The following is a 14,225-nucleotide window of genomic DNA, read 5'->3' on the forward strand; positions in this document are numbered from 1 at the left end:
GCATGTTTTGGGAGTTGAAGGCTTTCAAGTTTGATCCTAGCCTGTTTGCAATCCAAGTTTAGGTTCCATAACAGCAAGGCGCTCCGCCCAAAGATTTTCAGAGGGCATTTTCCAAAGATGTTCCACACAGGGGCGTTGTGTTGGGTGTAAAATTAATTGCGGCATCCAGATAATTTTAATTAAAGCGGAGCTCCAGGCTCCTTCAGAAATTTTTTTTTAAGTCAGCAGCTCCAAAAACTTCTGGATGACTTCGCTCGCCGTGGCAAAGTCAGCCGGAAGTGGGAGTAGGTGCCTGAAATGTGGCATCAGAGGGGGGAGTAGGCAAATAAGCAGAGCTTCCCCTTTTGAGTGGAGCTTCGTTTTAAGTTTGCCTTTCCTGTGGCAGACAGCAGTAGTTCAGAAACGTGATTTTAGTGTGCTTTTTTTCCCTTATCGTCTTTCAGGACAGCACATGAGAGAGAGGCTCCACCCACTAGGAAACAGGAAACACAAACTCCACCACATTTTAAAAGGAGGCTCCTCTCCACAGCTCGTCAGTTTTTGTGTTTCCTCCGGCAAGGGAACACCTAGTAGGGGCCAGGGTCTCTTATGGTGCTATCCTGAGAGGCCAGGCTGCCTACCCCACCATACCTATCTTTTTCCTCCAGAGAGTCCGATCCTCCCACACCGCGCCACAGGGTTGCTGGTAAGTGGGCTCCTTTTTTCTCTTTCTTTGCTCATGATGAGCTGGACCGTTCTTGGAGCCGCTCCTTAGGCGGCGGCAGCCGTTCGCGGGCTTTTTTGAAACCGCGTGTCGGCGTTACTGGCCGCCGCCATCTTGGAAGAGTACAGACTCGACCGGTCGGAAGTGAGGTATCCGACGAGGGGAAGGAGCTAGGAACGGGCGCATCATTTCCGATCGGAAGTGGCGCAGAGGAAGAAGGGAGGAGCGGTCCTGGTGCCTATATTCCGGTTCCGGTCGGGCGCAACGGCGTTTTTTGACTCCGGAACCGACGTTCGTAAAAGCCACCGATCGGTGCAGCACCACTATGGATTCTGTGGCAGCTGCATGTGGGACAGGCACAGGCACCAGCAAGGCCCAGGTAAGAGGCTATAGTGAATATCCTGGTTACTTTGGTGCCCCTCTCACAAATGTTTTTTTCCCCCTTGGTGGCTGGGGCCTGTCTGGGCACATGGGGTTAACTGTTGTTCCTCCTGTGCACCTGTGGTGAGTCCGTTAGGAGGAAGCTTTGGCTTAATGAATGCTGGTGTTTTTTCTCTTTTGTCATTTTTTTCTGGCAGGCTAAGAGCTCTGAACCAGCCATTAAAAAGAGATGCCCCTCATGTAAAGCAAAGTTACTGGAGGGTTGGAAGAAGACTTTATGCCAAATTTGCATTGACTCCTTAGTCAAGGAAGAGGCTTCTTCTGCGTGCAGCGACATAATCGCATCAGTTAAGAAAGAGCTAGATGCTACTATACAGGCTTTTCGCTCTTCTCTTGTAACACCAGCATTAAGTCAGGCAACTACCTCAGACCCCTCTCAGGGCTCACACTTAACCCCAACGGTAGAGGCTGAGGCTGGCCCAACTACCCAAAAGGGGTATTCCCCCTCATACTCTGGAGAAGAGGAGGAGGAGGATGAGGAAGAGGCAGATGCACCTTCTAGATACAAACTGTCCTTGGAACAAGTAGACAGTCTGTTGAAAGCAATTTATGCAACATTGGGAATGGAGGAAGAAAAAAGAGAATTATCGCTGCACGATAGAATGTATGAAGGGCTTGGTGAAGCATCAGGTCGCACTTTCCCTGTACATTCGGTAATCTCGGAGACCATTAAGAAAGAATGGGCTGACCCAGAGAGAAAACCCTTTTTCCCAAGAGCTCACAAGAGGCGTTTTCCATTTAATGATAATCCTGAGTCACTTTGGAATAAAGTCCCGAAGTTGGATGCAGCTTTTTCCCAAGTATCTAGATCAACAGATCTGGCATTCGAGGACATGGGTACTTTGAAGGATCCTATGGATAAGAAGGCGGACCAACAGCTTAAAAAAGCCTGGCAGTCCATTGTAGGGAATCTCAAGCCTGCTATGGCTATGACCTGTGTCTCCAGAAACATGGAGTTCTGGCTGAATCAGCTAAAGGCACATATTATAGCTGATTCACCCAAACAGGAGATTCTAGATTCCTTCCCAACCCTTATAGCAGCTGTAGCATATATTTCTGACGCCTCTGCAGATTCTATAAGAATGTCAGCTAGGTCAGGGGCCCTGACCATTGCAGCCAGGAGAGCGTTGTGGTTAAAGACATGGCCTGGGGACGCAGCTTCCAAAAATAAGTTATGCGGAGTGCCATTTTTGGGAGATCAGCTTTTTGGTCCTGATCTAGAATCTATTTTGGATAGAACAGCTGATAAAAAGAAGTCCTTTCCAGTTAAAAAGAAAAAGCAGCCAGTTAGGCGGTTTTTTCGACCTCAAAAAAATCAGGAAAGGAGTAACAGGCCCCAAGAAAAAAGAAAGAGTTGGGCGGCGCAGAGAGGAAAAGGCAAAGGGAATGTCCTTTTCAATCCTCCTACGCAGGCCAATAAGAGACAATGACTTGGTGGTGCCTGTGGGAGGAAGGCTTCAAGAATTCCTTCCTCTCTGGGCAAACATAACAAAAAACCCGTTTGTTTTGGATTCAATAGCCCAGGGTTACAGGATAGAGCTGTTGAACCTTCCTCCAGAGAGGTACTGCGTAACAAATTTGCCAAAGGACACAACAAAAGCCCTAGCCATGAAGAACCTGTTAGGGGATCTGATAAAACAGGGGGTTGTGGTTCAGGTGCCTCCGGAGGAAGTTTGCCAAGGGTTCTATTCCCATATTTTTCTGATAAAGAAACCATCAGGAAGCTTTCGGCTCATCCTCAATTTAAAACCGCTAAACAGGTCAGTCCAATACAGGCGATTCCGCATGGACTCCATCTTTTCGGTAAGAAATCTCTTAGTCAGAGGATGCTTTATGGCATCAATCGACTTAAGGGATGCGTACCTGCATGTACCTATAGCTGTTCAGTCCCAGAGATATCTGAGGCTGGCAGTAAATATGGGGAGGGAGGTTTTGCACCTTCAATTCAGGGCCCTCCCGTTTGGTCTATCTTCCGCCCCTCGAATATTTACCAAAATTATGGCGGAAGCCCTAGCTCCCCTCCGGCTACAGGGGATTGCGGTTATCCCTTACCTGGACGACCTCCTTTTCTTTGCCCCTTCCAGGGAAAGGTTACAGGAGGATCTGATCAAGGCTCGCAGTCATCTGGAGGCCTTAGGTTGGATTATAAACATCCAAAAATCAAATTTCAATCCGGCACAAAGAGTCCAATTTCTGGGGTATCTGATAGACTCAGTGGATCAAAAGTTTTTTCTTCCAGAAGAGAAGAAAGTGAAGGTATTGCAGGCAGTATCCAGCCTTCAGACGAACCTGGAGGTATCAGTCAGAAGGATTATGTCAGTACTAGGAACCTTGTCCTCAACCATGCCGGCCATTCAATGGGCCAGACTCCATTTCAGACCCCTTCAGAGTTTTCTCTTAAGGATCTGGGATCACAGTCCAGAAGCTTTAGACTCAAAGGTAAGGCTTCCCACCAGGGTAAAAAGGACCCTTTGGTGGTGGAGAAATCAGGCAGTGCTGTCAAGGGGTTTACTCTGGTCCTTCCCTACAGAGAGAAGGATAACGACAGATGCCAGCAGTTGGGGATGGGGAGCACACTGGGGTCAAGACATAGCTCAGGGAGTTTGGTCCCCAGTGGAAGCAGGAAGGTCATCAAATTGGAGGGAGTTAAAGGCAGTCGCTTTAGCCTTGGTTGCCTTCTCTCCAAACCTTCGGGGGTCCCATGTGCAGATATTGTCAGACAACGCCACCACGGTGGCATACCTGAACAAACAAGGGGGCACAAGGAGCGGGACTCTTCTATTGCTATCTTCAGAGATCCTAGAATGGGCAGAGAGTCATCTACTTTCCCTGTCAGCTGTACATCTCAAGGGCACGCTAAATGGAGTAGCAGATTTCTTGAGCAGACAAAGGATTCAGGAGGCAGAGTGGAGTTTGAATCCAGAAATATTCACTCTAATAACCCAGAAGTGGGGATGCCCGCAGGTGGATCTATTCGCATCAAGAGAAAATGCTCAGCTCCCTCAGTTCTTCTCCCTGCACCGAGACAACGGATCGATAGGGATAGATGCCCTGGCACATCCTTGGAATTTCCAGCTGGGTTATGCCTTCCCCCCTTTTCAGCTAATTCCTTTAGTATTGAGGAAGATACAGAAGGAGAAGGTGTCGGTAATCTTGATCACCCCGTACTGGCCAAAAAGGGCCTGGTTTTCCTCCATTCTACTAATGTCAGTCAAACCTTTCTGGCAGCTTCCCCTCAGACAGGACTTACTACTTCAAGGTCCAGTGTATCATCCGGATATAGCAAGACTAAGTCTCACTGCTTGGTATCTGAGGAACAGCTGTTGAAAAACAAGGGTTTGTCAGAGCCTCTAGTATCTACTTTACTGGCTAGTAGAAAGAAGGTGACTAGAGATATCTACGCTAAGGTTTGGAAAATCTACAACTCCTGGTGTCGCTCGGCAAACCGAAATTTAGAAGATATTGTGTCGGTTCTGGAATTTCTGCAGAAGGGGGTGGACAAAGGGCTGGCAATCAGCACTCTTAAAGTACAAGTGGCTGCCCTAGGAGTATACCTGGATCAACCTATTTCCTCAGTTCCGTTGGTCACGAGGTTCTTTAGGTCACTTACTAGATCCAGACCAGTTCCCAATAGACACTTTCCAAAATGGGACTTGACAGTGGTTTTACAAGTACTCACAAAAGATCCTTTTGAACCATTACAGTCAATCTCGTTAAAGAATTTAACTCTAAAGATGATATTCTTAGTTGCAGTTACGACTGCGAGAAGAATTGGAGAACTTCAGGCTCTTTCAGTTAAGGAGCCCTTTATGTCAATTTACCCAGACAGGATTGTGCTTAGAACAGATCCTGCGTTTTTACCAAAAGTGGCATCAGTCCATAATAGGTCGCAGGAAATCATCCTGCCAACTTTTTGTTCAGATCCTTCAGGAAGTAAGGAAGAATTATTTCATAAGTTAGATGTAAGAAGAACCTTATTACATTACTTAGAGAAAACAAGGGACTTCAGGTCTTCGGACTCTTTATTTGTTCTGTTTTCCGGCAACAGAAAAGGAAGGAAAGCTTCAAAGGGATCAATTGCCAGATGGTTAAGAATGGCTATTTCAGAAGCTTATGTCCAGTCGGGGTTGTCTCCTCCTCAGGGAGTACGAGCACATTCTACCAGAGCTCTAGCCACTACATGGGCAGAAAAAGCTGGTGCCACCCCAGACCAAATTTGTAAGGCGGCTACGTGGTCAAGTTATCTTACGTTTGTCCGTCACTACAGATTGGATCTTCTGTCGGCTGGTGATCAGGCATTCGGCAGAAAGGTCCTGCAGGCTGTTGTCCCTCCCTAGTTGGTAAGTCTCGATTATCCTCTCATGTGCTGTCCTGAAAGACGATAAGGGAAAATTCAAGTTAGACTTACCGGTAACTTGTTTTCCATGAGTCTTTCAGGACAGCAGCAACCCGCCCTTCATGTTTATATATACATATTTATACGTATATGGAAGTGTGTGTGTGTGTGTGTGTGTGTATATATATATATATATATATATATATATATATATATATATATATATATATATATATATATATATATATATATATATATATATATATGCTGTGAATTAACCGTATTATGCTTATGTGTTCCAGCTTGGGCCGGAGGTACTCTACTACAACTGACGAGCTGTGGAGAGGAGCCTCCTTTTAAAATGTGGTGGAATTTGTGTTTCCTGTTTCCTAGTGGGTGGAGCCTCTCTCTCATGTGCTGTCCTGAAAGACTCATGGAAAACAAGTTACCGGTAAGTCTAACTTGAATTTTTTTTTTTAAACCATATAAATTATAGAATAAAATATACACCAATCAGCCATAATTTTTTGACCACTCGCCTAATATTGACAAGGTCCCCGTATTGCTGTCATAACAGCCCTGACTCATCAAGGCTTGTACTCCACTAGACCTCTGAAGGTATGCTGTGGTATCTGGCACCAAGCCGTTAGTAGCAGATCCTAGAAGTCCTGTAAGTGGTGAGGTGGGACCTCCATGGATCCGACTTGTTTTTCCAGCACATCCCACAAATGCTCGATTGGGTTGAGATCCGGAGAATTTGGAGGCCAAGTCATCACCTGTTGTGATTAAGGCTTTGTGACAAAACACGTAGCTGTTTTTATCCACCTATATGTACAGTAGTAATAAAATAAAAAATAAAGATTATTCATTTTACTGGATTCTGGAGTTGCCAGCTACCTTTTCTTCTCAACACTTCAAACTCGTGTTCCTCAAACCATTCTTGAACCAGACGCTGATCGCCACCATTACTAGTAAAAAAAAAATAAATATCCAACAGTTTGTAGACGCTATAACTTTTGCGCAAGCCAATCAATATACACTTATTGGGATTATTTCACCAAAAACATGTAGCAGAATACATATTGACTCAAATTTTATGAAGAAATTTTTTTTTTTTTTTTTTTTTTTTTTTTATTGGATGTGTTATAGCAGAAAGTAAAAAATAATTTTTTTATAGTGCAAAAAATAAAAAATGCAGAGGTGATCAAATACCACCAAAAGAAAGCTCTATTTGTGGGGGAAATTTTTATTTGGGTATAGCGTCACACGACTTCACAATTGTCTGTTAAAATAACAGTGCCGTATCGCAGAATGCATTAAAGCGGTTCTAGAGGTTCGTGTTTTTTCACCTTAATGCATCCTATCAGTGACCAGCCCCCCATTTTACTTACATGAGCCCTCGAACTTGACCCACGGGGACGCGCTGTCTCTCTGCCCGGGGTTCTCAGATGTTGACTGGATAGGTTGATAGCAGCGCAGCCATTAACTCCCACTGCTGTCAATCAAATCCAATGACGCGAGCGCCAGGGGGCGGGGCCGAGTCCTGCATTCTGCCTCTATGGACGCCGAATGCTGGACTCGAGAGCGCGCCCGCAAGGTAACCGCCCCCCCCGGGAGAGCGCTTCTCCAAGGTGGTTATCAGATGTGGGGAGGAGCCGCGAGAGCTGCCAAGGTACCCCAGAAGACCAGGATCGGGGCCACTCTGTGCTAAACGAGCTGCCACATGGAGCAGTGTTGTGTGTTTTTTTTTGTTTTTTTTTTTTGTTTTTTTTTTTAACTTTTACCTTTACAATCACTTTAAGTTTAAAAAACCTTCTGCCTTTACAATCACTTTAACTTGGCCTATTCTCTATCCAGGGATGTTGCCCGGAGCATTGGCTATCCGGGTACTACCCTCCTGATTTGCTGAGACACCGCAGCAGGCGCCATTCGCTCCCGCTGCTGTCAATCAAAGTCAGTCAGCCAATGAGAAGAGAGACGAGGTAGCCCTGCTCCGTGTCTGAATGGACACACAGAGCAGCGGTTCGGCTTGGGTGCCCCTTGCTGTGGGGGCACTCAGCAGGAGGAGGGGGTCTAGGGACCTGAGAAGAGGAGGATCTGGGCTACTCCGTGCAAAACTGCTACACAGAGCAGGTAAGTATAACATGTTTGTTATTTTTAAACAATAAAAAGACTTTGATGTCACTTTAATTTCATTGACGAAATTAACACTGGTATACATGTATGAGAGCCGACGTAAGTAGCTAGGGAATAAATGCAATCTATAAAGGACGATCTGAATGGCTATAAGTTGGGTACGAGGTGTAATTTGATGTCTTCGTTAGATACCTGGCTCTTACGGTATGTAATCTGTCTGCTTCTTCCAGATTGACTGCGCAAAGCATCGATGCGTGGACGAAAGTGAGGGTCGGCTGTGGGCGGAGAGCCGCGGCTTCCTGTACTTCGAGACCTCAGCACAGAGCGGAGAGGGGATTAATGAGATGTTCCAGGTATTGTCTGCATCTGGATTGCGGGTTCTCCTGCTTTGCTTCTCCTTGCCTGCAAAGCCCCCAGTGATTGGGGAGACTGAGCCCCAGAGCTTTGTACTAGTGACATTGTTATTTACTGTACCTCCTCCTCCCGCTGTTTAGATTGTACTGTGCCAGTTTGACATGCTACATTAGATATGCTACATTATGACAGCGATGTTCATCGGGGGGATGCCCTTGCTGGTTGACATGGGTAGCAAGGAGAATTAAGCCCCGTATTACACCCTTCCCGACTGCCATGCATACTACAGCCATGCCCAAAAGTTTTGAGAATGACCCAAATATGAGTTTTCACAAAGTCTCTGTTTTTTTAGATCTTTTTGTCAGATGTTACATGTTACTATGGTATACTGAAGTAGAATTACAAGGATTTCTAAATGTCAAAGGTTTTTTTTGACAATGTGTCTCACAGAGAAGTCGCAGCGGTTCACATTCACTTTTTTTGCATTTAACCATTTGTTTGGTGTCACTTATTGGTCTAGGATAGCGCAGTAACTACATACTATATATACATTTTATTGACAATGACATGAAGTTTATGCAAAAAGTCAATATTTGCCCTATTGACCTTTCTTTTTTAAGATCTCTGCAATTCACACTGGCATGCTGTCAATTAACTTCTGGGCCACATCCTGACTAATGGCAGCCCATTCTTGCATAATCAATTCTTGAAGTTTGTCAGAATTTGTGGGGTTTTTTTTTTGTTCACACAACTCTTGAGAATTGACCACAAGTTCTTAATGAGATTAACCTCTTCCCGTCCGCGGTATAGCCGAATGACGGCTACAGCACGGACCTACTTTGCCGGTAGGGCGTCAAGACATCCTCCCGTGCTCGAGCACCCTGTGCGCTCTGTGATCAGCGAGTCTGAGACTCGGCTGATCACAGATCAGAGTAAGGAGTCGATACCAACCCCTTACCACATGATCAGCTGTCTGCCAATGACAGCTGATCATGTGATGTAAACAGAGCTGGTAACCGGCTATTTTTTCTCCTCGTGCTGATAGTGTGAGGAGAAAAGAAAAAAAGCAGATCACCGGCGGCTGTGAGAGGGACATCAGTCCCGATCGTGGAAAGCCTCTGCAGAGTCATCTGTGCCACCTGCCAGTGCCCACAGTGCCACCTTAAATGTCACCAATCAGTGCCTCATCACCAGTACTGCCTATCAGAGCCATTTATCAGTGCGGCCCATCAGTGCCGTCTTATCAGTGCCTATCAGTGTCCCCTTACCTGTGCCTATCAGTGCCCATCAGTGCAGCCTCATCAGCGAATATCAATGAAGGATAAAAATTCTGTTTGCAAAATTTTATAATAAACTATGAAACATGATTTTTTTTTTTTTTGGTCCTTTTTTTTTGTTTGTTTGTTTTAGCAAAAAATAAAAACCCAAGCGGTGATTAAATACCACCAAAAGAAAGCTCCATTTGTGTGAAAAAAATGATAAAAATTTCATCTGTGTACAGTGTTGTATCACCATGCAATTGTCCTTCAAAGTGTGACAGGAGGGGGGGGGGGGGTTTAAGTGCCCAGTAAGCAAGTGGTTAAGGTCTGGGGGAGTTTCCTGGCCATGGACCCAAAATTTCAATGTTTTGTTCCCCGAACCACTTTTGTTATCACTTTTGCCTTATGACAAGGTGCTCCATCATGCTGGAAAAGGCATTGTTCCTCACCAAACTGTTCTTGGATGGTTGGGAGAAGTTGCTCTCGGAGGATGTTTTTGGACCATTCTTTATCCATGGCTGTGTTCTTAGGAAAAATTGTGAGTGAGCCCTCTCCCTTGGCTGAGAAGCAACCCCACACATGAATGGTCTTGGGATGCTTTACTGTTGGCATGCCACAGAACTGATGGTAGTGCTCACCTTTTCTTCTGCAGACAAGGTTTTTTCTGAATGCCCCAATCAGAAAGGGGATTCATCAGAGAAACTGACTTTCCCCTGGTCCTCAGCAGTCCAATCCCTGTACAGTTTGTAGAATATCAGTTCATTTTCATGGCAAAGAGGGACTTTGCAATTAATTGCAATTCATCTGATCACTCTTCATAACATTCTGGAGTTTATGCAAATTGCCATCATAAAAACTGAGGCAGCAGACTTTGTGACTGTGATAGTGTGGCGGGCAATCTGGTGTTGCATGACTGAGCAATTACCAGATAAAGCGGAGTTACACCCAGAAATGGAATGTCCGCTGATCCGGTTCCCCCCCCCCCCCCTCCGGTGTCACATTTGGCACCTTTCAGGGGGGGAGGGGGAAGCAGATACCTGTCTAATACAGGTATTTTGCTCCCACTTCCGGCCAAAGAGTGCCACAGAATCCGCAGCGAACTACGCCAGGTCCGGCCCCTCCTCCGTCCCTCCCCGCTGTCTTCTGAGAGACACACAGGTCACAGAAGACAGCAGGGACCATTCAGAATGCGCAGCACGACTTGTGCATGCACAGTAGGGAACCAGGCTGTGAAGCCGCAAGGCTTCACTTCCTGATTCCCTTACTGAAGATGCCGGCGCCCCCACTTGGAGCCAAAGGATGGTTCAGCTTCAGGTGAGGACATCGCGGGCGCCCAGGACAGGTAAGTGTCCTTATTTTAAAAGTCAGTAGCTGCAGTATTTGCCCTGGTCATGAAGGGGGTAAAAACCTTCCACGCTCGAGTAGTTAAACTGGAGTCACGGTCTGTTGCATTTAAGCACGTTATGTTGCAAAAAAAGGCAAGCTTTCGTTTTTTATTTATTTATTTTTTTTTTTTATGCACCGCAACTTTATTTTGTTGGCCGATTGGAATACATTGCTTTTTACCATATACACTCACCGGCCACTTTATTAGGTACACCTGCTCAATTGCTTGGTAACACGAATTGCTAATCAGGCAACATCTCAATGAAATTAGGCATCGAGACATGGTGAAGACGACTTGCTAAGGTTCAAACCGAGCATCAGCATTGGGAAGAAAGGAGATTTAAATGACTTTGAACGTGGCATGGTTGTTGGTGCCAGACGGGCTGGTCTGAGTATTTCATAAACTGCTGATCTTCTGGGATTTTCACACACAACCATCTATCGGGTTTACAGAGAATGGTCCGAAAAAGAGAAAATATCCAGTCAGCGGCAGTTGTTTTGAGGAAAATGCCTTGTTGATGTCAGAGGAGAATAGGCAGACGATAGTTCTATCATGTTCATAGGGGGGGTCCAACCCGATACTAGCAAGGGGTACCTAATAAAGTGGCCAGTGAGTGCATGTATACCCCAATATAGATGCGCTAGGTGATCCACTCACTTATTTTTTTATTTTTTTTCCGAAAATCACATATTTAAAAAAAAAAAAAATGCTTGCCCAGTGTTTTCAATATAAATATTCACAAAAAATATACAATAAACATACAGTATATAAAGCTGTTCATAAAATGTTCTCATCATTGGTGTCCATAGAATCATGCAGTGCTTTGTGCTCCTCAATATTCTTCTGCATTCACAGTTTCATCTGTGGGGACAAATCACCCGCGTGCCACCACCTCTAACACAAATGCCCATCACCGGATCACCACGACCCTCTCAGTCATATGTGGGTCATGCATCGCTTTTCCCCGTTAAGGGATGGGAACCCCTGGACCAGTAGCTCTCTCTCTCCTCCCAGGGGAATTCACTCCTCCAATCCAAACATCACCAAAAGGGGGAAAAAAAGCTTGCATGGTGTAAAAATCCTCACTTTTATTTAAAACACTCACTAAAAAAACACATTAAAACGTGCATTGCCTTGCACCAAGGGTACAATGCTATGTCATATAAAACATTGGCTCTGCCACTACTGCTGGTCTGTAGCATGATCCTTGCTTCCCATTCAGGTATACCTCCCCTTTCAGATCGTGACAACAATGTCACTTCCTGCTGGCCCGCCCCTTTGCAGCGTAATGCTGACATCTTCAGGGGGCGAGATTTTATGGACATTAAAGGGGTTGTAAACCCTAATGGTTTTTCACCTTAATGCATCCTATGCATTAAGGTGAAAAACCTTCTGTAGTGCTGCAGCCCCCCCAGTGCCCCCGTTTTACTTACCTGAACCCGGCTTTCTTCTCCCCGGGGATGAGTACACCAGCTCTAGCTGGTGTCTCGTGTCCTGATTGGATAGATTGATAGCGCAGCCATTGGCTCCCGCTGCTGTCAGTCTAATCCAATGATGCAGGCTCGGGGGGGGGGGGGGACGAGTCCTGCTTTCTGTGTCAATAGAAGCAGGACTCGGGAGCGTGCCCGCATGGGTGTCCCATAGGAGAGGGCTTCTCCAACGGGTCACTTGATGTGGGGAGGAGCTACTAGCGCCTCTGAGGGACCCCAGAAAAGGATGTTCGGGGCCACTCTGTGCAAAACGAACTGCACAGTGGAGGGAAGTATGAAAAAAAAAAAAACAAACACGAGGGTTTAGTAACCCTTTGATGATGGACATTTTATGATGTAGCTTTATATATAGCATTTTTTTAAACAAGTGATTTTGAAAAAAGTAAGTGGTTCACCTCGCGCAGCTGCATTGGGGCATGGGTTTATCGATTTTTAACTTTTTACCATATACACTACTGTGCAAAAGTTTTAGGCAGGTGTGATAAAATGCTGTAAATGAAGAACCGTTTCAGAAAAAGGTGTTTATTTTTATCAATTAACAAAATGGAAGGTAAGAGAAATCCAAATCCAATCAATATTTGGTGTGACAACCCTTTGCCTTCAAACCAGCATCAGTTCTTCTAGGTAGACTTGCACACCGTTTTTGAAGAGGAACTGAAATCCTTCTGTCTCTTTATGTACTCCCAGACAGACTCCATGATGTTGAGATCAGGGCTCTGTGGGGGCCAAACCATCACTTCCAGGACTCCTTGTTCTTCTTTACACTGAAGATAGTTCTTTAAGTGGCGTTCCACCCAAAAGTGGAACTTCCGCTTATCTGTCTCCTTCCCCCCTCCGGAGCCACATTTGGCCCCTTTCAGGGGGGAAGGGGAAACTGGTACATGTCTTTGACAGGTCCCCTTCCCCCACTTCCGGGAGACTGCGATGCGGCGCCATCCCTCGGAAGCTCTGCCCTCCTTCCTTTGCTGCCGGGCCAGTTAGAAAGCACAGCGCGCTTTACGCATGCACAGTAGGGAACCGAAAGGCTTCACTGCCAGTTTCCCTTACCAGGAATGGCGGCGGCAGCACTCAGCAGCCGATCCGAAAATCTGCTGGGGTGCCGACATCGCGGGAACCCTGGACAGGTAAGTGTCCTAATATCAAACGTCAGCAGCTACTACATTTGTAGACTTTTTTTCACGTGGGCCGAACACCGCTTTAATGAAATTGGCTATGTGTTTGGGGTCCTTGTCCTGCTGCAGAATAAATTTGGGGGGAATCACACGTCTTCCTGATGGTATGACATGATGGAGAAGTATCTGCCTGTTTTTCTCAGCATTAAAGTGGTTGTTAACCCACTCTGATAACTTCATATAATCCTGTGCGTTTCCTAATGATATTGCTCCTGTTTCTGTGTTTTTATAAAAAAAAAGCCAGCTATACATGATTTCAGAGCGCCGCTCGGCACTCGACTGGCCAGCTCTCTCCTCTCCCCATCTGACAGCTGCAGCGGGCGGGGCCGAGATTCCCCCGCTGACATTAGTCGGGATGAGAGGAGGAGAGAGGCTGCTGGTCACGTGCGCCGAAATCATGTATAGCCAGCATTTTTTTAATAAAACACAGAGACAGGAGCACATATCATTGGGAAACACACAGGATTATATAAGATATTAAAAAGTAATTTCAGCAGCAGGAGGGGAGGAACTTGACACGGAGCAGACAGGGAGGGAGAGAGGACAGAGGAGAGCTGCTGACGAAGGCACGTAAACTGACCACGGTGTCAGGGCTCAGCAGCCATCATAAACCGTGGTCAGTTTACAAGGTGGAGGTCAGAACCAGGCAGGATCAGCCAGGTATCTTAGGTGATAGAGAGGGCAGAATTACACAGCAGAAGCACTGTACTGTATAACATGCTTTAAAGGAACAGAATTTTTTTTTGGGGGGGGGTAAAAAATACTTTAAAGACACCATTGATCCTGACCAAATCTCCAAATCCATTTGCAGGAATGCAGCTCCAAACTTGCAAGGAACCTTCACCATGCTTCACTGTTGGCTGCAGACACTCATTTTTGTACCGCTCCCCAGCCCTTTACCAACAAACTGCCTCCTGCTACAGCCAAATATTTCACATTGTGGCTCA

At 45.9% G+C, this 14,225-nt stretch overlaps 1 protein-coding gene across 1 annotated transcript in view; it reads left to right on the forward strand.

Moving 5' to 3' along the window:
- Positions 1 to 14,225, forward strand: part of DNAJC27 (DnaJ heat shock protein family (Hsp40) member C27) — a 57,658-nt gene that overhangs the window by 23,298 nt on the left and 20,135 nt on the right. Inside the window, exon 6 of the mRNA XM_073624846.1 lies at positions 7,847 to 7,969. Coding sequence (XP_073480947.1) covers positions 7,847 to 7,969 — 123 coding nt within the window. The remainder of the gene's footprint in view (positions 1 to 7,846; positions 7,970 to 14,225) is intronic.

The sequence above is a fragment of the Aquarana catesbeiana genome, linkage group LG04, assembly GCF_042186555.1.
Source record: "Aquarana catesbeiana isolate 2022-GZ linkage group LG04, ASM4218655v1, whole genome shotgun sequence".
NCBI classification, from domain to species: domain Eukaryota; kingdom Metazoa; phylum Chordata; class Amphibia; order Anura; family Ranidae; genus Aquarana; species Aquarana catesbeiana.